Raw genomic sequence first — 26,593 nt, forward strand, 5'->3', positions numbered from 1 at the left:
TTCCCACACTAGCCTCTAGCTCCAGAAAGATTCTTGTAGTCAGACTTTGAACAAATGTTAAAGACAGTTAATTCACCCAGGAGTCAGTGAAACTATATTCAAGGCAGTACAATTTCTAGCACTTTATTCTAATATCAGAGGACCAAAATCTAATCTACTTATAATTGTGGATACATCTGTGGAAATGCTTTCAGACTATCTGCTCATACTTAGGAATTCTCAGGAGGTGGAAGTCCTGGCGGGCATGTTCATGCTTCCATTTACTTCAGTAATTACCTATATTAAAAACCAAAATGAGAACACACTTATTTACCTATTGACAACAATTATTAAAACTATTTTACTTGGAAAATAAAAGCCAGGAAATATCTACTACCCAAATGATAAAGGCAGGGGAGGTTTACAGAGAAAATGGAGGCAGCATGGTGTTTTGGAAAGAACACAGGCTTTGAAGTGGGTCAGTCCTGGGTTCAAATCCCTACTGTCACTTGTTAACTATGTGGTTATGAACAAGCTACCTCTCTGAGCCTACTTATCTTTTAAAATGTGATTAACACCGCCCATATTCTATGGTAAAGAATTTATAGAACAAATGGGCACACAGTATGTGGCACATACATAGGTACTTAAATGGAAGCTGCTAGTCTCCTCAAATTATTTGGGGGATGAAACGGCTTCATTCTATAAGGAGGCACTTAAGAACATGCTGCCACGTAATAGTCTCTCTGTATGCTTCCCCGAGAAACTCTGAGCTTCTCAAAGGTAGGGACCATATGTCTGATTCATGCTGTGCTTCCAGGGCCCAGCAAAGGGTCCAGCACACAGATGTTATATCGATGAAACCCTCAATGACTCACTCTCAAGCTTCACTTGTATCCACTTCTCTCATGGACTCTTCAAAAAGGTGTACTGAGGTATGGTGGGGGCAGAAGATGTGTTTTAATTTTTTAATACTCACTTTCCTAATGCAATCATATCTCCCTTTCCAAATTCATCCTGTTCTTGTGAAAAGTGCTTCTCCTTCTATCATCCGCTTCCCCAGAACTCACCATTTTATTCCAGGAAAAGGATTAAACTCCCAAGCTTGGCCTCAAGACTCTCCAGCTTCAATCCTTCAATACATTTCTCTCTCCTTTTTAATATATCCCTTTAAAGGGACCCACCATTTGCTCCCACCTCTACCCTAAACAAGGCTCCTTCTGTTTTGCTCTTATACTTTCTTTCTGGGGGGAAGTAAGTTGGCTTGACTATAAGCTTGATGTAGGCAGAGACAATGCCTGTCTTGTCCACTACTGTATCCTTCCACAACTAGTAAGAGAACAGTGCCTGGCATAGTTGGTGCTCCATGAATAGTTGACTGAATATCTTCAAGCAAGTGTATGTCTGGGGCCCTGGATACCAACAGGTTAGGCATCTGGGTAAGAAGGTTTGTACCTAGTGTCAATCATGGCATTTCCCTACCCCTTCCCCGCCCACCTTTAAACAGAGAAAACTGAATTTATTCATCCCTGGGTGGAATCTGCACATTTTGCTAGAAAGCCAAGTACGTGCTAAAAATCTTGATCTGGTTGATTTCAAAATGTTCCCCAAAGCTTCCCTGATAAGATTTCCAGCTTTCACTCTGGATTCCAATTCAGTAGGATGGAGCAGGACCCAGTAATCTGTATTTTAAAATAAGGGCCCCAGGTAGTTGTTATACTCAGACAAATTTGGGAAGTACATGCTTGTTCTAGAGTTGTCTCAGCCTTGGCTGCACACTGGAATTACCTGGAGATATAAAAACATACTGATGCTTGGGTCCTGCCCCCAGAGATCCTGACGCAATTGATCTATGGGTACAATCTGGATATCTGGATTTTTAAAAGCTTCCTAAATAATTCCAGTATGCAGCCAAAATGAGAACCACTGATTTAAGGTGTTTTTCAAAGACTGGACCACCAACATCCAAAATCATCTGGGGATTCTTGTTAGAAATGCAGATTTCTGGGTTCTGTAGAATAAGTATTTTCATATGTTGGTAGTTGATTTTTTGAAAACAGAGTGGCACCGGTTCGTGAACTGATAACTGAAGAACCACTCACCTACCATTCATCTTCCCCCTCTTTTTTTTTTGGTTGGGGAAAATGACACTTAAGAAGGGAAAGGATATGCTCAGACTCAAATAGCAAGTTCATGCCAGAAACCCAGCAAGGACCCAGGTCTCCTGCCTCTCAGTCCAATGCTCTTTCCATTGCCCCATTTTCCTGTGCCATACTACTATGTCTTTCCTGTTAAGAGGAAGATGGTGAAAGCTTCTGGTCTTTATTTATCACAGGGGCTTGTGTGAGGGCAGACATCCAAATGCTTTTTGAATGGGCATCTAATAACTTTAACAAGAAGGGTCCTAAGCCATACCTGCGATTAAGGAGCTGACTTGCAACACCAGGTTATTTGATTTCTCCAGGATGCACTGGCTCTCAGGGTTCAGGCTGCTGGCTCCTGGCCCAGGGTGGTCCCTATGACTCTCCTGGCACTGTAAGATGGTTGTATGAGACTGAGGGCTGAGGGGTAGGAAAGGCTTGGTGAGCTTCTGGCTGAAATACCGCTGCATCTGATCTAGCTCACTCAGATTCCTCCTGTAAGAAAAGACGGGAAAAGAGCACAAAAGGATCATTCACTAGGGTTACAAGCGTCTTCTGTCTCCCTGACATTCTACCACTTGAGCCAGGATCTTAATACCTCTCACTTAGTCTTCTGATACCAGGGCCCTCTATCTCCAATTCACCAATTAATTTTTCACTCTTCTGCCTAGAACTCACTGCCGGGGACAGCTTTCTCCCCACTCTGTTTAGCTAATATGGTTCCTCTTCTGACGTCCAGCAAAAATGCCATCTCTTTATAGGGAACCATTCTTGATCAGCATTCTCAGTCATCACTCCCCCTTACTCTGATAGAATGAGGTCCCACTTCAGGGTAACACTGTCCTTTGCTACCTCATAACCATTCCTGATCCTTGAAGCAAGTGACCCTCTTCTAGCAAGCCTTCCCTGACCCTCTAAAAGGGTTTAGGGGCCCCTCCTTTGTGCTTCACAGTTCTTTCTATACTCTCCAGTCATATCAGTTTGTTTTTTTATCAGTCTGCCCAATATACTGTGAGCTTTGTGCAGATTCCTTTGTATCTACTGTACCCAGCCATGTTTGGCACAAAATAAATGAATGTTGAATGGATAAATGGACAAAACCCTTTAATGGGGCTACATTCATTCTTACCACTCACCAATGACATTAGCACCTTCAGTTACTTAGGATTTTACATTTTGTGCTTTCATATACATGATCTTGTTTAATTCTCAGCCAACCAGATAACATCAGTAATTATTATTTTACAAATAATGAATGTAAGATTCAGAGACTTTAAGTGATTTGTTCAGGATAAGTAGCAGTATGTAGCTACTCAGGATTTGAGACTCCAAGTCCTGCGCTCTTTCCATAATAGATGGGCTCTGTCCCCACTGGCTTCACTCCTGCCTCACGCCTCTGTTTATGCTGGCACTTGAGTTCAAGCTACTCCCTGCTTTGTCTTATTCCATGCCACTTTTAAGGTGTAACTCGTATATCTCCTTTTCAAAAGTTTATCATCCCAAATCACTGAGCCACCTCTCAAACTCCTTCATTCTCCACATCTCCATCACACCACCTTCTATCTTAGATTTCCCAATAATTTTCCAGTCATGGGTTAATTCATTTTCCCTAACTAGGCCAAAAGCATCTGGGAAGAGAAAATGATATCTGAAACTTCTCTATTTCTCTCAATATGCCTGGTACAAATGGCAGAGTAGACACTAAACACCTGTGAAGTGAACTGAAAGTCTTTCTCCCCTTTTTTTAGGAAAAGCCTTGTGTGTCTCACAGTCAAATCCAAATTAAATGAGAGGGTAAAGCTGATACTTATTCTATCTCTGAAGGCCATGGCTCTATCAAATCACAGTGGATTTACTCAGGTGTCTATACCCTGGTGTATGCCACATGGATAAACACCTGCTACAGGAACATGCAAACAGATGTAAACTTGAGCTTTAGAAGATATGCAAACCCACTGACTTTGTCAGGGGTGTGGGTACAGAACCAATGGTACAGGAAGGCACATCAACTATTTACAAACACCAAGCTGCAATTTTCTCATTTGTGAAACAGTTATTAATACTTCTCCTGCAGGCCTCAGAGGACCGTTGTGACTCAAATGAGGCACTGTGTTATGGTTCTATGAACCAAAGGAAGTAATGCAAATTACATTATCTTGTTTCATCTCCATCTGGCAGAGAATTCCTTTACAGCAGTGGTTCTCAAAGCCTGGTTCTAGGACTAGCAGCATCAGCATCACCTGGAAACTCGTTAGAAACGCAAATTTTCAGGGACAACTCTAGTCCTAGTGAATCTGGAACTGTGGGGACAAGTCCCAGCAATCGGTGTTTTCATAAGCCCTTCGGGTAATTTTGATACACACTGAATTTTAAGAACCACTGCTGGATGCTTGTAAAGTCAACGTGAGGCTGTGTAGAAGTGAGGGTGGTTATTATTAAGTTTTGGTGAGCAACCTAAAGTTCCTGTATTTATAAAATCAGTCAGGGATGGATTACACAATAAGCAAGGTATGCATTGGCTTAATTGCATTTACTTGCTAATCCGTAGTGCACAAGTGAAGCCCATGAGAAACTGTGCACTACAGATTAGTAATTAAACGCAATTGAGCCTGTGGGTACCTTGCTTACTGGTTAATCTGACCCTGGAATCAGTGACAGAGCCCTCTGAAAGCAATGGAAACTCCCAGCTGAGATTAATCTATGAGGAATTTTATGAGGCTCCATGACCTAACTTGCACGAGAGCCCCATGCTAACCTCCTGGGGCAGTGGTAGCTGATGGAAAAGCAGTACTGCACGTCGCCATTGCCTATTCACCTTGTGCTCTAATATGGCTTCCTGTGTTTTTTCTTAACAGAGAGCCTCACCTGAGAGAAGTCAGAAGTGAGGGATTGGAGGACAAGGACGATGTGATCGGTTTGTCATCACTTGTCAGCACTGCCTCTCCCTGGTGCAGGGATTCATGAAATCGACGAATGTTCTGCACATGCTCTTCATGACGTGATGCCTGGCTTCTTGAGGTACCACTTCTGTGAAGAATAAATGGGGTCAAAGTAAATTCTCAACCAATGAGATAACTCCTATTGTGACAATTAACAAATTGCCCTCCTGAAATGGTACTGCAAATCCACCCCCACTATCGGAGTTCTGGCTTCATCAACTCTTGCTTGGATTACAACTGTCTTTGAAATGATCTTGCCTTCAATCTCACACTGCCTTTAATCCCTTCTACACATTATAGTCTGAGTAATCTTCCAAAAACAAGAATAACCGTATTTATGGAGTACTTATTATGCAGCCCTGGTGCTGCAGTGGTTAACTGTTCAGCAGCTAACCAAAAAGTCAGCAGTTTGAATCCACCAGCTGATCTTGGAAACCCTAGGGGGCAGTTCTATGCTGTCCTTTAGAGGCTCTGAGTCAGAATCGACTTCACAGCAATGGGTTTGGTTTTTGTTTTTTATTCCTTTTGAGCTTTGGCTTCTCCTCTTTTATCTACCCAGTCTGATTCCAATTCATAGCGACCCTGTAGGGCAGAGTAGAATTGCTTCCTAGGGTTTCCAAGGAGTGGTTGGTGGATTCGAACTACTGACCTCTTGGTTAGCAGCCTGAGCTCTTAACCACTGCGCTACCAGGGCTCCATTTTAACCTACAGAATAAATTTCAAATTAGTGTGGCATTCAAGAATGTGATTCCAGCAAACTTTTTTTCCTTTTTTTTCAATAACAGCTTAAAAAAAAAAAGAGATATAATTCACTTACCATACATTCACCTATTTAAGGGATAAAACTCAATGGTTTTTAGTATATTCAGAGTTGTGCAAACATCACCACAATCAATTAAAAACATATTCGTCACCCCATAAAGAAACCCAGTACTCATTATCAATCACTCCCTAGTGCCCTCCAACCCTCCCAGCTCTAGGAAACCACTACTCTACTTTGTCTCTACTAAAAAACAAACAAAAAACATTGCTATGGATTCTATTCTGACTCATAGCAACCCCACAGGACAGGGGTTTCCAAGGTTGTAATCTTTACAGAAGCAGACGGCCACATCTTTCTCCTGCGGAGAAGTGGTGGGTTCAAACCACCGACCTTTTGGTTAGCGGTTGAGTGCTTAACCACTGTGCCACCAGGGCTCCTTCTGTCTCTAGATTTGCCTATTCTGGACATTTCCTATAAATGAAATCATATAATATGCAGTCTTTTGTGACTGGCTTCTTTTTCTTAGCATATTTTCAAGATTCATCCATGTTGCAGCATGTACCAGGACTTCATTTTTCCCTATGGCTGAATAAAATTCCTTTGTGTGAATAAACCACAGTTTATCCATTCATCCATTCATCAGTTGATGGACGTTTGGGTTGTTTCTACTTTTTTTTGCTACTATGAGTAATGCTGCTATAAAGATTCATGCACAAGTTTTTGTGTGGACGTATGTTTTCCCTTCTCTTGGGTATATAACTAGGGGTGGAATTGCTGGGTCATACAGTAACTCTATTTTTAACTTTACGAGGAACTGCTAAGACTTTAGCAAAGCAGTTGCATCATGTTACATTCCCAACAACGAGGGTTCTTTTTTATCTATAGAATAAATGTCAAATTTCTGAGCATGACATGAAAGAACTTGATCCCACCAATTTTTCTTTTTTGTCAGCCATAAAATGAATGAAATTCTGATACATGCTACAACATGAACTCTGAAAACATTACTTACACTTTTATGCAAATAACCTGTGTGTCTTAGTTATCTAGTGCTGCTGTAACAGAAGTACCACGAGTGAAGATCTGACTCTTTTAAACCTAGGAGGCTGGGACTCCACATTTTGAAGTGACTCTGCCTTTGAAACTGATGCAGCCCTGCTTCCTGTGCTCCTTCCAACAGTTCTGCTGATCTCTGAGCTGCTCCAGGGATGGTCCTTTTCTTTTCCTGGAGGACAACAGCTGTAGCTCTTTTGGCCCATTTCTTGCCTGTAGAATTCCAAGAGACAGACAGCATTCTTTCCTTTTTTCCTGTCCCCTTTAGTCTAAGCTGATGGGTTTTCTGCTGTGGTAGTTGGTTAGATCCATCAGTCACAGGCTTAATCTCTTTAACAAAAGATTGTGTAGCCACATCCTTGGTGAAAATCCTGGGACACATGTCCTTAGTTTGTACAACAGAATTTTCCACATCTTTAACTTTTGTTTTCATTTTGCGCAGCTCATCTTTAAGTCTCTTTCCTCTCACATTTTACTATAAGTGGCATGGGGAAACCATGTTGCCCCTTTACGATCTTGCTTAGAAATCTCCTCAGCCAAATATCCAACATACAGATTGAATAGGTATGGTGAAAGGGTACAACCCTGATGCACACCTTTAAGCTATGCAGTATTCCCTTGTTCTGTTCAAACGACTGTCTCTTGATCCATGTACAAATTCCTTATAAGCACAATTAAGTGTTCCAGAATTCCTATTCTCAGCAATGTTATCCATAATTTGTTACGATCCACACAGTCGAATGCCTTAGTACAGTCAAGAAAACACAGGTAAACATCTTTGCAGTATTCTCTGCTTTCAGCCAGAATCCATCTGACATCAGGAATGATATCCTTTGTTCCATGTCCTCTTCTAAATCCGGCTTGAATTTCTGGCAGCTTCCCATCAGGACTGAAGGAAGACTCATTAACAACCTGCATGAAGCAGATGACGTAACCTTGCTTGCTGAAAGTGAGGAGGACTCGAAGCACTTACTGATGAAGATCAAAGACTACAGCCTTCAGTATGGATTATACCTCAACATAAAGAAAACAAAAATCCTCACAACTGGACCAATAAGCAATATCATGATAAACTGAGAAAAGACTGAAGTTATCAAGGATTTAATTTTACCTGGATCCACAATCAACACCCATGGAAGTAGTAGTCAAGAAATCAAAAGACACATTGCATTGGCCAAATTGGCTGCAAAAGACCTCTTTGAAGTGGTGAAAAGCAAAGATGTCACCTTGAGGACTAAGGTGTGCTTGACCCAAGCCATGGTGTTTTCAATAGCCTCATATGCATGTTGAAAGCTGGACAATGAATAAGGAAGGCCAAAGAAGAATTGATGCCTTTGAATTGTGCTGGCGAAGAATACTCACTATACCATTGTCTTAGTCATCTAGTACTGCTGTAATAGAAATACCACAAGTGGATAGCTTTAACAAAGAGAAATTTATTTTCTCACAGTCTAGTAGGTTACAAATTCAAATTCAGGGTATCAGCTCCAGGTGAATGCTCTCTGTCAGTTCTGGAGGAAGGCTTCCCCTGGTCAAGGAGCTTCTGAGGCGCAGGGACCCCATGTCCAAAGGATGCACTCTGCTCCTGGTGCTGCTTTCTTGGTGGTATGAGGTCCCCAACTCTCTGCTTGCTTCCCTTTCCTTTTATCTCTTGAGAGATAAAAGGTGGTGCAGGCCACACCCCAGGAAAACTCCCCTTACACTGGATCAGGGAGGTGACCTGAGCAAGAGTGGTGTTACAATTCCACCCTAATCCTCTTAACATAAAATAACAATTACAAAATGGAGAACAACCACAGAATACTGGGACTTATGGCCTAACCAAGTTGATACACACGTTACGGGGGGACATAATTCAATCCATTACAACCATGGACTGCCAAAAGAATGAACAAATCTGTCTTGAAAGAAGTACAACCAGAATGCTCCTTAGAAGCAAGGGTGGCGAGACTACATCTCACATACTTCAGACGTGTTATCAGGAGGGACCAGTTCCTGGAGAAGGACATCATGCTTGCTAAAATAGAGGGTCAGCAAAAAACAGGAAGATCCTCAATGAAATGAACTGACACAGTGGCTGCAACAATGCGGTCAAGCACAGCAACAATTGCGAGGATGGTACAGGACCAGGCAGTGTTTCATTCTGTTGTGCACAAGGTCGCTATGAGTTGGAACTGACTTGATGGCACCTAACAACAACAATATCCAAATTCATCATTTACAAGTCCTACCTTCCAACAAACGCTTGAACATAATTCAGACAAGTTCTTTGCCACTGCAGAAAAAGCATCACCCTTCCTCCACTGTCCAATCACATGGTCATCATTTCCTTTTAAAGCCTCACCAGAAGCACATTTAATGTCCACATTTCTAGCAACAGAATGTTGCTGGCGCCATATGTATTCTGTAGGACGATAGAGAATTTCTCCATAATTTTCTGCACTCCCTTCTAAAGCCTCACCAGAATTGCCTTTGACATCCATAATTCTATGAACAATCTCTTCAAGGAAATCTAGGCTTTTACTATTAGGCGCCTTAAAACTCTTTTAGCCTCTACCCATTACCCAACTCCAAAACCACTCCCACATTTTAGGTGTCTTTTAGAGGTACACTCCCACTTCTTGGTACCAAGTTATTAGTTATCTAGTGCTGCTACCACAGAGATAGCACAAGCAGATGGCTTTAGCAAACAGAAATTTATTCTCTCGCAGTTTAAGAGGCTAGAGGTCAGAATTTAGGGTGCCAGTTCTAGGGGAAGGCTTCTCTCTCTGTTGGCTCTGGAGGAAGGTCCTTGTCTCTTCTGAGTTTCTGCTCCTGGGCAATCTTCATGTGGGTTGGCATCTCTCTTCCCCCATTTCTGCTTCTTGGTTTGCTTGTGTAATCTCTTTTATATCTCAAGAGAGACTAATTCAAGACGCACCCTACACTAACACTGTCTCATTAACATAGCAAAGACAACCCATTCCCAAATGGAGTTATAACCATAAGCATAGAGGTTAGGATTTATAACACATTTTGGGGGGACACAATTCAATCCGTAACAGTACACATTATATGTTTTTTGCCAATTGTGCAACCCCCTTGCATGTTATTTTTCTAAGTGTACTATGCGTGTTACATGTGTGGGCGTGTTATTTAGGTGGGCATGTTATTTCCAAAAAATACGGCATACTAAGTAAAATAAGCCAGACACTAAAGGTCAAATATTGTATGATTCCGCTTACATAAAATATCAAAAACAGGCAAATTTGTAGAGATGGAAAGAGGTCCAGGGAATGGGGATGGAAGGAATGGGGAGTTATTACTAAATGGGTAGAGATTTTCTGTTCGAGGCGATGAAAAGTTTTAGAAATAAATAGTGGTTATGGTTGCACAACACTGAATGTAATTAATGCCATGAGCTACACACTTAAAGATGGTTAAAATTGAAAATTCTATTATATATATTTTACCACAGTTAGGAAATATATAAAAAAAACTTTACCGAATAGGGAGCACCAGAGGTATGCTGCCCTACCCATATGTCTCACTGATTGGCTATGTCAAAGGAACACCTATAAAAAATATATACATAACTGAGGAATCATCTAAGCCTGGGATCTAGGATTTAACAGACTGTAAAATGGTGGTAGTGGAAGGATCAGTGTCAGAACCTAACTTCAGGGGGGATAACTCAAATTAAGATCAGCCTAAGGCTAATCCCTATGAGGTGGATGTCAGACATACTTTCACGCGCCAACCTTTTTACAAATTCTGACACCAGCCATCCCTCCCACAGCGCTCTTGGCTTCTCTTCTGGTTGGATAGTCTGTTACAATGGTCAGAACTCAGAGACCATACTTTACAGTTAAGTGGTTTATTAAGGAAGCAACAGGGTATAACTCAGGATCAGGATCAACAGGCTACACCGTAGGATCAGGATCAGGATCAGGAAGCACACAGGCAAAGTTTGGAAGGCTCTCCCAAGTGGAGACCACATCCCTCCCTTCTTTGGTGCAGGTCTCTCAGCTTCTCTTCGCCGTGCAAGCCAAACAGTACTTTCTCTCTGCTGTACATGCCTCTTCTCGGCCCCCTGAGGACGGGCTCCCCTTGGTTCCCTCAGGACAGGGCTCCTCTCAGCCCCCTGAGGACAAGTTCCTCTCAGCCTTGAGGCCAGACTCCTCTTGATTCTGTCGTCTGTCATCTGTGACTCTGCTGCTGGGCCCTCTCCAAGCCTGTTGCTGCCTTTAGTAGTACAGCCCTTGACTTGTATTATACCTTTTTTAGGAGGTTCCTTCCCTCCTCTCTCTCTGCTTCTCTCTTTTCTTTCTTCCTTCTTCTTTCTGTCTGTGAAACCTCTGTGGGGTTAGCTACTTACATCTACAAACTCCTCCTCAATTTCAAGGTACGGCCCTCCCATCAGGGCCACAAAGTGACCAATCCCCTCTTGGTAGGCCATAGATACTTGCACGGTAGGCTACAAACACTTCATTTGTGTAGTCTGTAGTCACGTCATCTGCACAGTCTATTGACCAATCCCTGCAAGGTGCGTATCAATCACAGGGCATGCTGCAAACCAGGACCAGATAGAAAGTATCAAACCAAATTGTTCACAGCTTACCCAGGAAAATGTCAATCAACCTGGCAAAAGTAACAGATCCTCTTGGTCTTTGCCTTAAAGTACGGGCAAACATTACTCCTTAGGGTTTAGTGGAAAAATCTCTGAAGCAGTTTTTCCAAAGAACCAAGGCCAAAGGCCGCATAAAGGAACACATTTCACCGCAGAGACACAAACAGTGAAGGGTCTCTTCATGCAGCACTGAAACTGGCCTTTAAGTGTTTAAACAGTATTGGAGTGTCTTCTTTGGAATAAACAGTCTCCTCAGTAAGTACTGTAGAACTGGCTGCTGTGGGGGAAGATCCCTTGCTTTCTCGCCCAGGTGAAGAAAAAGATATGGAAAAGACTCTGGTGGAGGCAGGAGACCACCAAATGGCACTAGGGCTTGGAAGAGAGTGGGGTGGAAAGATACAGTCTTATTCTTACATCTTGCCCTTTGATGGAATGGAACATGCTCTTTCCCCAATCATATGCATATCCAAGGCTGGCCTAGTGAAAGGATGGGCCACTTATTTTTTGCAAAATAACTTGGCACATTGGTTTGGGATGGGAAAGATTATGATACATTTCTCACACAGCTACTGACTGATTTTAGGAATAAAAGGGCCTGTGAGGATAAGAGGAAAGTGTCCTTTGCACTGAAGTGATCCTTTTGATAGCAGTAAAAGTTCAGGTTCCTATCTTTCTTAGTTATCTAGAGCTGCTATAACGGAAATACCGCAAGTGGGTGGCTTTAACAAGCAGAAATTTATTCTCGCACAGTGTGGCAGGCTAAAGTTCGACTTCAGGGTGCCAGCTCCAGGGGAAGGCGTTCTCTCTGTAGGCTCTGGAGGAAGGTCCTTGTCAGCAATCTTCCATTAGTCGAGGAGCTCCTCAGGCACAGGGTCCCTGGGTCCAAAGGATGTGCTCTGCTCCCAGCACTGCTTTCTTGGTAGTATGGGGTCCCCATGTGTCTCTGCTCGCTTCTCTCTTTTATATCTCAAAAGAGACTGGTTCAAGACACAATCCAATCTCGTAGACTGAGTCATCCCTCGTTAATTTAACTGCCGATAATCCCATCTCATCAACACACAGAGACAGGATTTACAACACATAGGAAAATCCTATCAGATGACAAAATAGTGGACAATCAAACAATACTGGGAATCACGGCCTCGCCAAACTGATACACATATTCTTCATCCCCTTTCAATAAAAGACCCAATTCGATCCATGACATTATCTTATAAATAAAACTTTGTTTTCATAGAATCCTGGGGTTCTAAGAGGTTGTGTGACAGATTAACAAAGCCCTTTTCTTGTCTCCAGTTTCTTTCTCTAATAAAGGAAAGACAACACTTCTACTCTTTTGCCCCGTTTCTTTTCATCATCAAGAAATCACTCACCTCCCAGGAGAGGAAAAATCAAGCTCTTTTGAAGAGGTGTGAGCAAGTTGTTCTGGGGTCTGTCTTGCAATGTAGCTGGGGAATGCAGCATAAATATCAGAGGCAGGGATGGAAAAGGGATTGTATTTTGGAATCTTAGAAGAAATGAGAAAAATAGTACACTTGTCACCACAAATTCTTTTGGAAAAGGGTATAAATACATTTGTAAAATTTATTGTATGTACATAGATTTAATTTACTAATTTCTATTTGTTGTTATTCCCATTTTACAGACTATGCTTTCAGATTGTCTTTTAGTTGCTTTATCTATGTTTATGGTCTTTTTCCTCCAGTTAGTCTGAGCTCCTGGCTGGGTCATCATCTTGTTTTACATGTGAGGATAATCTAGCTGTGACATCTCTTGTCCCACTGACTACCAGAGTTGAACTGACAATAAGATCTTCCCATAAAAGGATCATTTAGCTCTTTTATCATTTTCTCATGTATGCATTCATTCAGTATTTACTGATGCCCACTCTGTGCCAGGTCTTAGACCAGGCATGTGTGACAGAGAGAAGAATAAAAAAGTCTTTGCCTTGACACAGCTCCCCTATCTGGGACAGTGTGTAGCAGGAAAATTCTCCTTTCTTTTACAGTTAAACTGCTCAAAAGAGCTGTCTATACTTATCATCTTAAATTCCTCTTTTCCTATTCTCTTTATTTTTATTTTTTTTAAAGAAAGACCAATGGATTTTAATACAACAGAGTCTTAAAAAGTTCAATAGAGATGGTCCCAGATTTTACACTGCACCTAATTTTGTTCTTTTTAATTGAGATATGTCACTTCCCATAAAATTCATCCTTTCCAAGTATGCAGTTCAGTGGTTTTTAGTATATTCAGAGTTGTGCAACCATCACTGCTGTTTAATTCCAGAGCACTTCATCACTCTAAAGAGAAACCCTCTACCCATTAGCAGTTACCTTCCAAATTCTCCCTCCCCCAGTTTCTGGCAACACCAACCTGCTTTCATCTCTATGGATTTCCCTATTCTGGACACCTTTCGTGTCCAGCCTCTTTGATTTAGCATAAGGTTTTTGAGGTTTATCGATGCTGTAGTATGTATCGGTACTTCATTTCTTTTTATGGCTGAATAATATTCCATTATACAGATATACCACATTTTCTCTGTGCATCAGGTGATGGATATCTGGGTTGTTTCTACCATTTGTGTATTATGGATAAAGCTTCTATAAACATTTGTGTACAAGTTTTTGTGTAGATGTATGTTTTCATTTTCCTTGGATATGCACCTAGGAGCAGAATTGCTGGGTCATATGGTAACTCTATGTCTACGTTTACGAGGAACTGCTGGACTATTTTCTAAACTGGCTATACCATTTTACTTTCCAACAGCAATGAGAGTTCCAATTTCTCCACATCCTTACCAACACTTGTTATTGTCTCTTTTTGATTATTGCTATTATAGTGGGTATGACTACCATTCTCTCATGAACTCACTGCAGGCTTTTCCTTTCCCCTGCTCCAAACAGCTTGTCAAGATCACTGAGGAACACCATGCTGTTAAATCCAAAACTTGATTCTCAGTCCCCATCTTTATCATCAGCAGAATGACACAATTGGATCACTTTCTCCTACTTCAAACACTTTAAACTTAGTTTCCAGGCCACTACATTTTTCTTCTACCTTATTAGCTGCTCATCCTCAGTCTCATTTGCTGGTTCTTCATTAACTCCCTAACCTCTTACCATTGGAGTACCTCAGAGATTAGTCCTATTCTTTGTTCTGTTTCTAATCATGTACTTGGTGATTTCTCCAGTCTTATGGCATGAAGTTCCAACTGTTTGTTCAGAACTCATGATTTAGATCCCAACTTACATCATTCTTTGTACTCTGGTCTGCCCACTTGATATCTTCACTTGGGTGTTTAACAGGCAGCTCAAACTTATGTCCATGCTCCAGATGGACTGCTCTAATTCAGTTAATAGCCATTCTGGTCCTTTAGTCAAGGCTAAAAATCCTCGCTAACTCTTCCGTTTTTCTCATTACTCCACACTGAATCATGTTGGCTTTACCTTTAAAACATATCCAGAACTTACCACTTTTTACCACTTCCACTGCTACGACCCTAGTCTAAATCACTACCTCCTGCTTCTGACCTTTAGTCCATTTTCAACATAGCCGATACAGTGATTGTTACTATTTAGGTCAGTTCATGTCACTCCTCTGCTTAAAATTGTAAAATGGCTTCTCATATCACTTAAAGTAAAAGCGAAAAGCCCTTTCAAAGGCCAACAAGGCCCCACATAATTTGGCTCCCATTACCTATCAACCTCATCTCCTTCTACTCTCACACTTGTCTCTACTGCTTCAACCACAATGGCCTTCTTCCTGCTGTTCCTCAAAAACAGTAGCCATCCAAAGAAGATACACCAATGGCCCACAAACACACGCTGACACCATCAGTCATTAAGGAAATAACAAAAATCAAAACCGCAATGAGGTACCCGTTCACACCCATTGAAAAAACCAAACCAGTTGCCATCAAGTCGATTCTGACTCTCAGTAACCCTATAGGACAGAGCAGAACTGCCCTATAGGGTCTCCAAGGAGTGGCTGGTGGATTCAAGCAGCTAGCCTTTTGCTTAACAGCCGAATGCTTAACCACTGCGCCATCACGGCTCCCCAAAATTGAGAACTGGTAGTCAAACAAATATACGTATACACATTTTGAAAGCAGCACTACTCACAACAGCCAAAAGGTAGCAACAGCCCAAATATCCATCAGTGGATGATAAATTGTGGTAAATATACACAATGGAATATTATTCAGCCATAAAGAGAAATGAAATTCTGATACATATTATGGCATGAATGAACCTTGAAAACATCACATTGAGTGAAATAAGACAGACACAGAAGAATAAATATTGTATGTGCCCATTTATATGAGATACCTAGAATGGACAAATACACAGAGACAAAAGTTTATTAGTGGTCACCAGGAGTCGGGGAGAGCAGGGAATGGGGAGCTATTGTTTAAAGTTTGAGTTTCTATTTGGAGTGATGAAAAAACTTTTGGAAATGGATAGTAGTGATGGCAGTACAACACTGCAAGTATAATTAATGCCAATGACTTGTGCACACTTAAAAAATGGTTAAAATGGCAAACTTTTTGTTCTATATATTTTTAAAAAAATAAAAAAAGGAATACTGCCTGTTTTTTTCCTGAGGTGGTTGTGAGACACAAATACATAATATATTCTGTAAGCTGGGAAGTAGCAAATGTATGTAAAAGATCTATTTTCTCATACGTTTTGTTCAGTAGAACCCATATTGTTTAGGTGTGTGAATCAGGATACATACCAGGGATCCCGGGGTCTTGACCCCACGTCTTGCTTGCCTTTCTTCTTTGAAGTGCATCAAACTCTCCAAAGGGGAGATGGCAACTTTTATCTGCCCCTGGCACTCTCCACTGAAGTCCGTGATGTTGTACCAGCCACAGACAAACTGGAAGCCAGAAAGAAGTGGGAACAGGTCCACTGAGGCAAAGCCAATCACCCTTTCCTCACCTGTGAGAAAAAGAGAAGAGTTGGGCAGTGTGACTGGGCATGTCCACTGAAATTAGAGGCTACACACAGAGAAGCTGAGTCAGAGACTGGGGGAGTTCAGTGATTCTAAAGCCATCAGAGAAGACAGATAAGAAGGATGTGAGAGATAGGAAACCAAAGCCTGTTTTGGCTATTATGAATTCCCTTTCTGTTTGGTTGTGTTGAGCTTTGAACTCTTAATACAGCCAATTGAAAAGCACCTCTAAACTTAAGAAACCCTTGTTCTTTTCCCTAAGCATCACATTCCAATGATTTTCCTCAGGGAGTGAGTCCTGAAAAAAATCTTTTGAAAGACCACTACTCTTGGAATGATGAAGGGATTTATATTCATCTGTCCTCACATCTTATTCTTCTGAGTCATCTAATCTTACCAGCATGGTGAAGTACAAACAGTGAAGGTATACAGCCAGTCAGAGTTGGGTTCAAATTCTGGCTCTACCACTTAATAGCTAGGTATATGACCTTAGTCAAGCCACTAAACTTCTTTAGGCCTCAGCTCTTTCATCTATAAAATTAGACTAATTGTTTTTTTTACCCTGCAGGATTACAGATGTTTGTAAAGCTCTTAGTACGCTGCCATTCACTTCAAAAAAAAAAGAAAAACCACCAAAAGCTGAGATGGTATTTACTAAGTCTGAGGTACTCATTTAATTCTCCCAAAAGTCCTATGAGGTAGTCCTATTATTATCCCCATTTTATAGATAAGGAACTAAAGCATGGAGGTTAAGTCATTTACCTGAGGTCATACTGCCATAGTAAGGGACAGAGCTGGCATTTGAATCCAGTGAGTCTGGATTCAGAGTCTATGCTCTTAACACTACTGTATTCTGCCTCTTAATAAATGGTAACTGAACAAAAACAGATTCGAGGAGCATGATATTAGCACCTCACTCGTGGGGAGTCTCTTAAAACAAAGACAGACTAGCTGTCAGACTCTAGTCTTGTGTGCTGCTTGAAAGTCCTAGGGTCTTGGTTAATAAGCCAGAGTCAACAGAAGGCATAATATCACACAAAGGGGGCGGAAACCACTTGTGTGTGGTACATTACGGTTGCTGACTGATACAAACAAAATGATATCGAAGGATTTAAATCCCATAAGAGAGGCCTAAAGAACATGGCATTTTGGGGGATTAGTCTTTGACACATATATACGTGCCCAGCACTATCACTGCCATGGTTTCACTTGGTTAGATAAAGAAAAGGATTGATAAATTGTCAACAGGATGTGACCTTATTTTATGAGATAGATAACTCATGGCACAGAGTTCATACCTCCTTTATGCCAAACTTTAAAGACCAGGGTCTGTTGTGGGTCCAGGAGAAGCTCTTTTGATAACCTATTAAGAAAAACAACCACCATAAATTAACTGTAAGGAAGCTTCTGCAGTATGAGACTTAGATTTGAAGAATATCTTACAGTTTTCAAAGCACTCTCTCAAACACCATTTCATTTTATCTTCATGGCCACCCTCTAGGATAGATTTTTATCTTCACAGTCAAAAGGAGAAAATGGAAGCTCAGAGAGGTCCAGTAACTTGCCAAGACTTGAAAACCTGATTCAGTGCTTTCCCCAACCCTCCCAATAATTTCTACCACATTCAAACTCTGTTTCTCTACAACAGAGGTGGGAATGTGCCAAGGGAGCTCCTCTACACGTAATGAACAGTTTTACTGGGACAGGTGAGTGAGTATTCATGCTATGGGGTGGGAGGATGGTGAGAAGGGAGGAATAGGATAAAAAGAACATTTACTGAGTGCCTACCTTAGGCCAGGCATGGTAACAGGTGTTTCACACACATTTAATCTTCACAAAACTGTGATATGGGTATTATTGCCCCTATTTTATAGATGGTGAAGTTGGTCTCAGGAAGTAAAGTGATTTGGTCAAGGTCACAGATGAGGCAATAAGTGGCAGAGCTGGGATTTGAACACTGGTTTGCTTGACTCCAAAGCCACGAGGCAAGGTACCCAAATAAGAAAGTGTTCAACTTTCATACCAGATACAGATGTCGACATGGGATTCACTGAGTACCTCTAATAACTGTATATTAAGTGAATTACACAGTTTTAAATCACAAAGATTTGGAAAGCTCCCAACTAAGCATCACTACTCTAGGTGACCAAGATGGAGATTCAGGGAAAACAAAGAGACTAATTTCCCATGTTTCTTCCACAAACACCACTGGGGGACTGAAGAGAGCCTGAGCCTACTTCAAGACCATGAGGCAGTGTGTTGAAGTGAAATGAATACTATGCTAGAGATCTGAATTCTAGCTGTGAGTCGAAAAACCCACCTTCAAATTCCAGCTCCACTATTATCAGCAAAGTGACCCTGGGCATGCACCTACTCTCTTTGAACCTTGGTTTTCTCATCTGTTAAACGGGATAATATGATCTATCTTAAAAGGTTGCTAGGAAGATCAAATAAAACAATTTTGTGATAAACAAATTGTAAACAGTATCATTATTCATTATTCTTCTAATCTTGACCCTGCTACCAAAAGACCATATAGCTTCCCTGGAGATTGCTAACGTCCCTTCATCAAGCTTGTGAAGTTAGGTTCTGAATAAACAAATCGCCTTCGAGAATCAGAAGCTCAGCCCTCTGGTTTCCTGACTTTTGGGACAGATGTGATATTTCAGCTAAAGCACCCTGATTTCAGCTAAAGCACCCTGGCTATTCTGGCTGGAATAGCTTTCATTTCCAGGAGGTCATCACAGATAGTACTGCGTTTTCATCGCAATTCTAGCTGCTGACTCAGGCCAGTCTCTCAAATTACAAAACACTGAACATGGGAGCAACTGCTGAGACTAAAATATGCAAATACTATGAGAAAGAGACCAGATCAGGCAGCATGTGGTATGGTTTGTGTTGGCAGACAAGAATCACACTTTATACAATGTGATGAAATGCAATGACAACAGTAACAATAATTAGTTTTAGAGACCATTTGTAACGATGCCTGGGTAACAGAAGAAAAGGGAAGACCAGCCTTGCAGCCGGTAGCAGGCCTCCTGTGCTAGCCCCTTATTTCTGAGCGGTGCTGCAACATGACTGATGGGACTTCTCCTCCTGTTTTTTGAGCTTTCCAAAGGAGATCTAATATTTGCTGTGTACCTACTATGTATCATAAGGTAATGTTTCTAAATGTCATCTAATTTGGACCTCACAACAACCCTGTAAAAATTATCCCTAGTTTACAAATGAGAAATCTGAGGCTCAGAGATGCTATGCAATTTGTTCAAACAGATATGAAATGAAAGAGATGGGATTGGAGGTTAACCCTCTTCCAGCTCTCGTTTCACTGCACCAGAAGTCTTTTCCAAGGATGGATAATACACAGCCTTTCCTGAAATCAGTTCTCTCTGCCTGGAATACCCTTCCCATCCTTCTTCACCTAGATAACTTGTATACATTCTTCAATATTTAGCGGAGGTGTCTTATTCATGAAGCCTTCTCTGAACCCCCAAGTTGGACTAAATACTCTTTTCCTGAGCTCCACTAAGCATCCTTTTTACTCCGTTATAGCACTTGTCACACTCTATTGTAATTTTTTGCTTGTCTTTTTTCCCAGGTAGACTGTGAATTCCTCAATAGCAAGGACTGTCTTCATCATCTTTAATTCCCCAGTGCCTTGAACAGAGCAGGGCATGGAAGGGGTTCTCACTGAATAATTTTTGAGCTGTACTAAGTAGAATTAAAGAACACCACAACAAAACTTCTAAACTAGCACTAGCTGTGAATTTATAAACACTAAGATTAAATAACTGCTTTGATAAGAAAAGCATTTTCCAGGTCTGCTCAAATATTGTGTTATATTCTTTGCCCTGAGTTGGTCTCCTTGAACAAAAAGCAGATTCTGGAAGGGTGACGGGACATCAGAAAATACAAACCGTGACTGCTGTTGAAAATTCCAGATGGGGGAATCTGTGTTTTCAACCACTGGGGTGTACACAGGAGATTGCTCATCGGCTGTCACAAAGGATACACAACAACTGGGTACTGACACTTTCCGCTCCGTCAAGGGGATTCCTGAAATAAAATACAATGGAGTGATTGTACCTTACATTACCAAAAAGAATGCGCTGGAAGCCTCCCATTATAGAGGTACAAGCAGGATCATTTCCAGCCCTCTCCACTGCTGGGTCTTTACTTGAACTCTTCCCTGTATCTGAAACGTTTCCAGTAACCTTTCGGCTACTGTAACCACCCTTTCAAAGCCCAGTTAAATAGTCCCCAAAGAGAAGTGCCTTCTACATCTCTTAGAGTGCCTACCTTCCTACACTTTGTGGGATGATGGAAAATACTGGACTGAGGCAAAACATAAGATAGGACTGCAAAGAGCCCTGGGTTTAGAGTCAGATGATCAATTATCAGCTCTGTTATACACATTTTGTGTGACATTATGCAAGGATTATCCAGGCCACAGCTTTCTCAACTGTAAAATGGGGCATATTATGCCTACACCACCTAAGGTGTCATAAGGATTAAAAATAAATAATAATAGTAGGTACTACTTACCTATCACTTGCCGTGTGCGAGGCTCTGTTTTAAGAACTTTATATACATTATCTCATTTAATCCTTACAACAAGGAGTCCTGGTGGTTCAATGGTTAAGCACTTGGCTGCTAACAGAAAGGTTGGTGACCCTCTAATCATGCAGGAGAAAAGACCTGGTGATCTGCTCCTGTAAAGATTATAGCCTAAAAAACCCAATGGGGCCGTTCTACTCTGTCATGTGGGGTCACTATGAGTAGAAATCCACTGGATGGCACGCAACAAAAACAACCCTTATAACAGTGTTATGGGATGTGTACTATTACTACCCCCATTATGTAGATGAGAAAACGGGGGTACAGAAAGATTGAATTAGTTGCCCAATGTCATGATTCACTAAATGGTGAAACGGAGAGTCAACATTTCAGCATTCTGGCTCCAGAGTCCATTCTCCAAACCATCTCCCATATTGCCTCTACTGCTGGGTTAACAAATATAAAACACTGGGCACTGTGCTGAGAAAGATTCGTAACGTTAATTTTTACAAGATCAGATTGCCAATGTGGAAGATTCAGTCATTCTTTAAAAAAATGTGAAACAAAGATGGTTGATTGGATACTAGATAGTCTAACTGAGCGATGCATATGGGAACTGTTAGCCACACATGGCTATTTAACTTTGAATTAATTAAAATTAATTAAAATTAAAAACTCAATTCCTTTGTTGCATTAGCCCCATTTCAGGTGCTCAACAGCCAAGGTAGCTAGCGGCTACCATACTGTATCAGTGAAGATATAGAACATTTCCATCATAGCAGAAAGTTCTTTTGGATAGCCCTGGATAATAGAGACTCTGGTGGTGTAGTGGTTAAGAGCTTTGGCTGCTAATCAAAAGGTTGGCAGTTTGAATCCACCAGGTGCTCCTCGGAAACCCTTTGGGGCAGTTCTACTCTGTCCTATAGGGTCACTATGAGTTGGAATCGACTCGATGGCAATGGGTTTGGTTTTTGGTATATAATACATGCAGTCCCTGAGCAGTACAAATGATTAACACGCTTGGCTGCTAACTGAAGGGCTGGAGGTTCAAGTCTACCCATAGGCACCTAGGAAGAAAGGCCTGGCAATCTACTTCTGAAAAATCAGCAATTGAAAACCCTTTGGAGTACAGTTCTTCTCTGACACACGTGGGGTTGCCATGAGTTGGAATCAACTCAACGGCAACTGGTCATACCATATAGACTCTATATATTCTGTAAGATTCCCCCCAGCTCTTAAATGCTACGACCCTCAGGATTATAAATGAAAAGAACAGAAGAAAAAAAAGTACGTCCTGAACATAAATTTATGTGATACTGAGGAACAAACGCTGTACATGGATTTTAACTGCTCTATCTTCTTTCTACCTTTTTAGCCAAAGGTTTCTCCGAATCCATACTCCCACTCCACTGTATACGTGAAGTTTGTCTTTCGGTTCCATTCTGTTCTTTCTCTATCTGGATGATCATTTTACTAATTACTTCTCCTACATGGTTTTGAGATATAGACTTCAGGCTGTTCCAGTGGATAAAAAGCAATCAGACAAAAAAATTCATATGTAGGAACTGCTAACTTTACTCTCCTCTACAAGCAGCATTTACATTTACTAAGTACCTTTGGAGCCCTGGGGGAAACTGGTTAAGAACTTGGCTGCTAACCAAAAGGTCAGCAGTTTGAATCCACCAGCTGCTCCTTAGGAAGCCTATGGGGCAGTTCTACTCTGTCCTATAGGTTTGCCACAAGTCAGAAATGACTCTATGGCAATGGGTATAAGTAGCCTTTAAAAGACAGACTCCAGCATCATCTGCTCTGAGAATCCTCTTGACTCTCTAAGCAGAGTCACTAAACCACAGTTTTGCTTTGATATATTTTCCTCAACCACAAGAATTTCCATTTGAGTAGACCAATTCTTTTTAAAATTTCCACCTAAGAGTAACACAACTACAACACAACTAGGGAGAGATAATCTGTCTCTATCATAGCAGTTACGATAGTTTTCTGTAATACTCTGTTGTGCTTGTGTTCCCTCACTAGAGTAGGTGCTCCCTGAATACACAGCTAATTAATGCTTGATTCCTCTGAATTTTTAGCACAGGGCCTGGGCTTGGCATAGAAGAGGTCCCAAAGTCTTTATTCTAGGTTTGCAGACTCCCCACCGCCCTTTGTCACAGATGGTTGCCAGGGCTGTAAAATAGAGAGGAGCTGCCTTGTCTGCTTACAATGCGTACCACCACAGCACAGAAACCTCTGCTCTGAGAGACTGGCAGAGATGACCAACTGCTGTTCTGCAGCAGGACGTCTAGGTTCCAGTGCACTTTGCCATTGATTTTTGTTTGTTTATTTTTTAATAATATTTTATCGTATTTTCAGTGACAGTTTACATAGCAAATTAGGCTCCCATTTCATAATTTTTATACAAATTATTCACTGACATTAGTTACATTTTTCACAATGTGTCAACATTCTCTTTAGTTGTGTTCTGGTGCTTTGTTTCCAGTGCTCTAGTTTCCTTGCCCTCTTATTTTCTCATCTTTGTTTTAGGGTAATTATTTTAGAATTCAATTTTGTTGTTGTTGAGAATATACACAGTAAAACATACACCAATTCAACCGTTTCTACATGTACAATTCAGTGACACTGATTACATTCTTCAAATTGTTCAACTATTCGTGCCCTCCTCCTTTTCTGAGTTGTTCCTCTCCCGTTAACACAAACTCACTGCCCTCTAAGCTTCCTATATAATCTTTGGAGTTGATGTTGTCACTTTAATCCCATATAAATAGTTCTTAAAAGAGCAGAACACTCAAGGCAGACATTCTTTACTAGTTAAGCTATTGTTTGGTTTTATGACTTCAGGGGATAATTTTGGTTTTAAGATTTAAAGATTATCTCTTTAAACAGCTTTAAAGCAATAGTTTTAGGGGTTCATTCAGCCTGCCTGGCTCCAGAAAGTCTGTCCATGAGAATTTGAAATTCAGTTCTGCATTTTTCTCCTTTTGATTAGGACTCTTCTATAGAATCTTTGATCAAAATATTGAGTAATGGTAGCTGAGCACCATCCAGTTCTTCTGGTTTCATGGCAAAGGAGGCAGCTTGTCTTGGAGACAACAGCCACCCATTCCATCTCCTCCTCCTGTTCCTGACTCTTCTTCTTCCTCTGTTGCTCCAGGCAAACAGAGGCCAATTGTCGTGCTTTCGATTCTGCCATTGATTTAATGTGACATATTGGGTAAAACCACTTCATTCTGGCTCTCTGGGCTTCCCTTTCTTCATCTGAAAAAATGTGCTCTCAAATTACTTCTCACAATAAAATTCCATGATTCTAGATATATCAGCAGAAAAGAACTGCTCAGATTTCTCTCAAACCATTCCCCTGCCCCTTTGAGGTTTGTCATTTTGAAGCTACTATTTTTAGTATTTGCTAAAGAGAGCTCTGCTGGCGCAGTGGTTAAGCATTTGGCTACTATCCAAAAGGTCGGCAGTTTGAATCTACCAGCCGCTCCTTAGAAATCCTATGGGGCAGTTCTATCCGTCCTATAGGGTCACTATGAGTCTGAATTGGCTCGACAGCAACCAGTTTTTGTTTATTTGCTAAAGGCCTTGAAACAAAACTACTGTTTTGACTTTGGAGGAAAACTGTTCCTTAGTCTTAAACTGAAACACTCCTTTTAGCCAAACAGGCAGGTGACAGAGAAACCAGCTTGGGAAAGCAAGTCTATCAGGTTTCCCTGGCTCTCCTGTGGGTGGAAATTCAGCTGGGCCTATTTACGTTCTGGAAAAGGTCAAGTTCTGAAGCATTTTTGGAGGTAGCCCGGAATACAGCTGCTATAGCTCCTACAGGGTTGGGACATAAATTGAGAGCAGTTGAGAGGACTTGAGGTCAATCAGCTCTCCCATTTTTAAGAATTTTCACTGAATTCCTATGTTTTATGTAAGCTGGAAAAGCAGTTTTATGCATTAAGAAAGGCATAATGTTCCAATGAGATTAAAATAATAATTTCTTATATTTAGAGAACATTTTATAGCCTGCAAACGTTTTTCTTACACACTAAATGTGCTGATAACATCCCTGAGAATCACCATGATAGGTGTCTCTATTCATATTTTACAAATCAGGTAACCAAGGAGGTAAAGTGGCTTGCTCAAGTCACACACCTGGTTAACTGGCATTTGGAAGATCCAGTCAGGTTTCCTGATTCCTACCCCAGGGTATTCCCATTGAAATAGTTCTTATTAGTTCTACCTGGGTCGCTATGTGCTGGAAGCCACTCTGTGGCAACGGGTTTGGTTTTTATTGGTTTGGTTAAGAAATGAGCTTTCCTACCTGGTCAGGAGAGACTGAAATGGAAGCTTTCCTCTCAAGCACTGATCAACTTCTATGGTAATAAAATTTTAGTTGAGTTCTATTACGCTAACATTAATTGACACCTCTTCTGTATCAAGCCCTTGCACAGATGAGTCAGATTAGATTCCTGATGGGGGGGAGGATGACGCAATGATAATAATACTGTAATATTATCTTATAATACAATAGGATAAAAACTATGCCGGAAGTATAGGGAGCTGTGGGAACTGAAAGGGGCACCTAACCCTGCCTAGGTGGATCAAAGAGAGCCTCTGAAAGCAATGACACTGAAAGTGTGATTTTGTTTTTTATTGCAGTATAACTTACATTACCTCGTTACCTCTCTATTGCTCAGTTGCCTCATTTGTAAAACAGAGCTAATCTTAAGAGAATTGAAGTTGATTCTTAAAGGAAGGCTCTTCAAACTATTTTCTAACAAAAATGTCCAAGAAGCTATTTTATTTTCAGAACCAGGACCATGGAAGTTTCAAAGATGCTTCAGGTCTAAGCTTTCCTGAAGGCAAAGCTCATGACTGAGGGCTGTCTGTGAATCCTCTGTATACAGCTCTGCACTAAGGAACCACTTCCAAGGTGGCAGAGGGATAAACACAGCCTGCAAGAACTGTCAAAGGTAGGAAAAAGCCAATGCGGACACTAAGAAAGCATGTACAGGATTTCTGCAAAAGCTTGGCGAGTTATAACTGACTCACAGAGTGACATGCTGCCCTCAGCTCCCTATTCTTGGAAGATGAGAGCTGAAGAGAATCTTAGCAATGATCTTGTATAATCATCATTTTTTACAACTAAGGAAAAGGGAAATGGTTTGTTCAAAGTCACAAAGCAAGTTAATGGCTAAGCTAAATCAAAACCTAGGTCTCGTGACTCCCATTCCAGAACTCTTTCCATTATACCATTTGGAAAGCACACTTAGAAGGGCTATTTCAGAATGAGAACAAACAGGTTTGTATTTTCAGAGTCCAACACAGTACCTGACTGACATATAATGTTTGTGAGACTGCAAGGAATGCAAGGGCAGGAGTCAGGGTACAGGAGAGACCTCTAGAGGTCAGATGCCCACCCTGATGCCTGTTCTGATCTAGAGAAACAGAAAGAGGCCAAATAACAAATGATCTACAGGATTGTAACTCATGTCAGAAATGTGAGATGTGTTGACTCTCATATTCACAAAACATGAGGGCATCACGTTTGCTTAGTCGCATCATGAGGATCAGGGTGCTAGGATACAAT

At 41.1% G+C, this 26,593-nt stretch overlaps 1 protein-coding gene across 2 annotated transcripts in view; it reads right to left on the reverse strand.

The window, feature by feature from the left end:
* The window catches only part of C2CD3 (C2 domain containing 3 centriole elongation regulator), a 168,538-nt gene that overhangs the window by 29,301 nt on the left and 112,644 nt on the right, over positions 1–26,593 (reverse strand). The window contains exons 26-32 of one of the 2 annotated variants that reach the window (XR_010322490.1): positions 20,361–20,499; positions 17,739–17,803; positions 16,222–16,427; positions 12,858–12,991; positions 4,986–5,147; positions 2,395–2,615; positions 210–276 (exon numbers count right to left, since the gene is read on the reverse strand). Coding sequence is in view for 1 of the 2 variants with exons in the window: in XM_010599587.3 (XP_010597889.1) it covers positions 2,395–2,615; positions 4,986–5,147; positions 12,858–12,991; positions 16,222–16,427; positions 17,739–17,803; positions 20,361–20,499 (927 nt within the window). In the remaining variant the exon portion in view is untranslated. The remainder of the gene's footprint in view (positions 1–209; positions 277–2,394; positions 2,616–4,985; positions 5,148–12,857; positions 12,992–16,221; positions 16,428–17,738; positions 17,804–20,360; positions 20,500–26,593) is intronic. The other variant, XM_010599587.3, reaches the window with a different exon arrangement.

Source organism: Loxodonta africana, chromosome 7 (genome assembly GCF_030014295.1).
Source record: "Loxodonta africana isolate mLoxAfr1 chromosome 7, mLoxAfr1.hap2, whole genome shotgun sequence".
NCBI classification, from domain to species: Eukaryota; Metazoa; Chordata; class Mammalia; order Proboscidea; family Elephantidae; genus Loxodonta; species Loxodonta africana.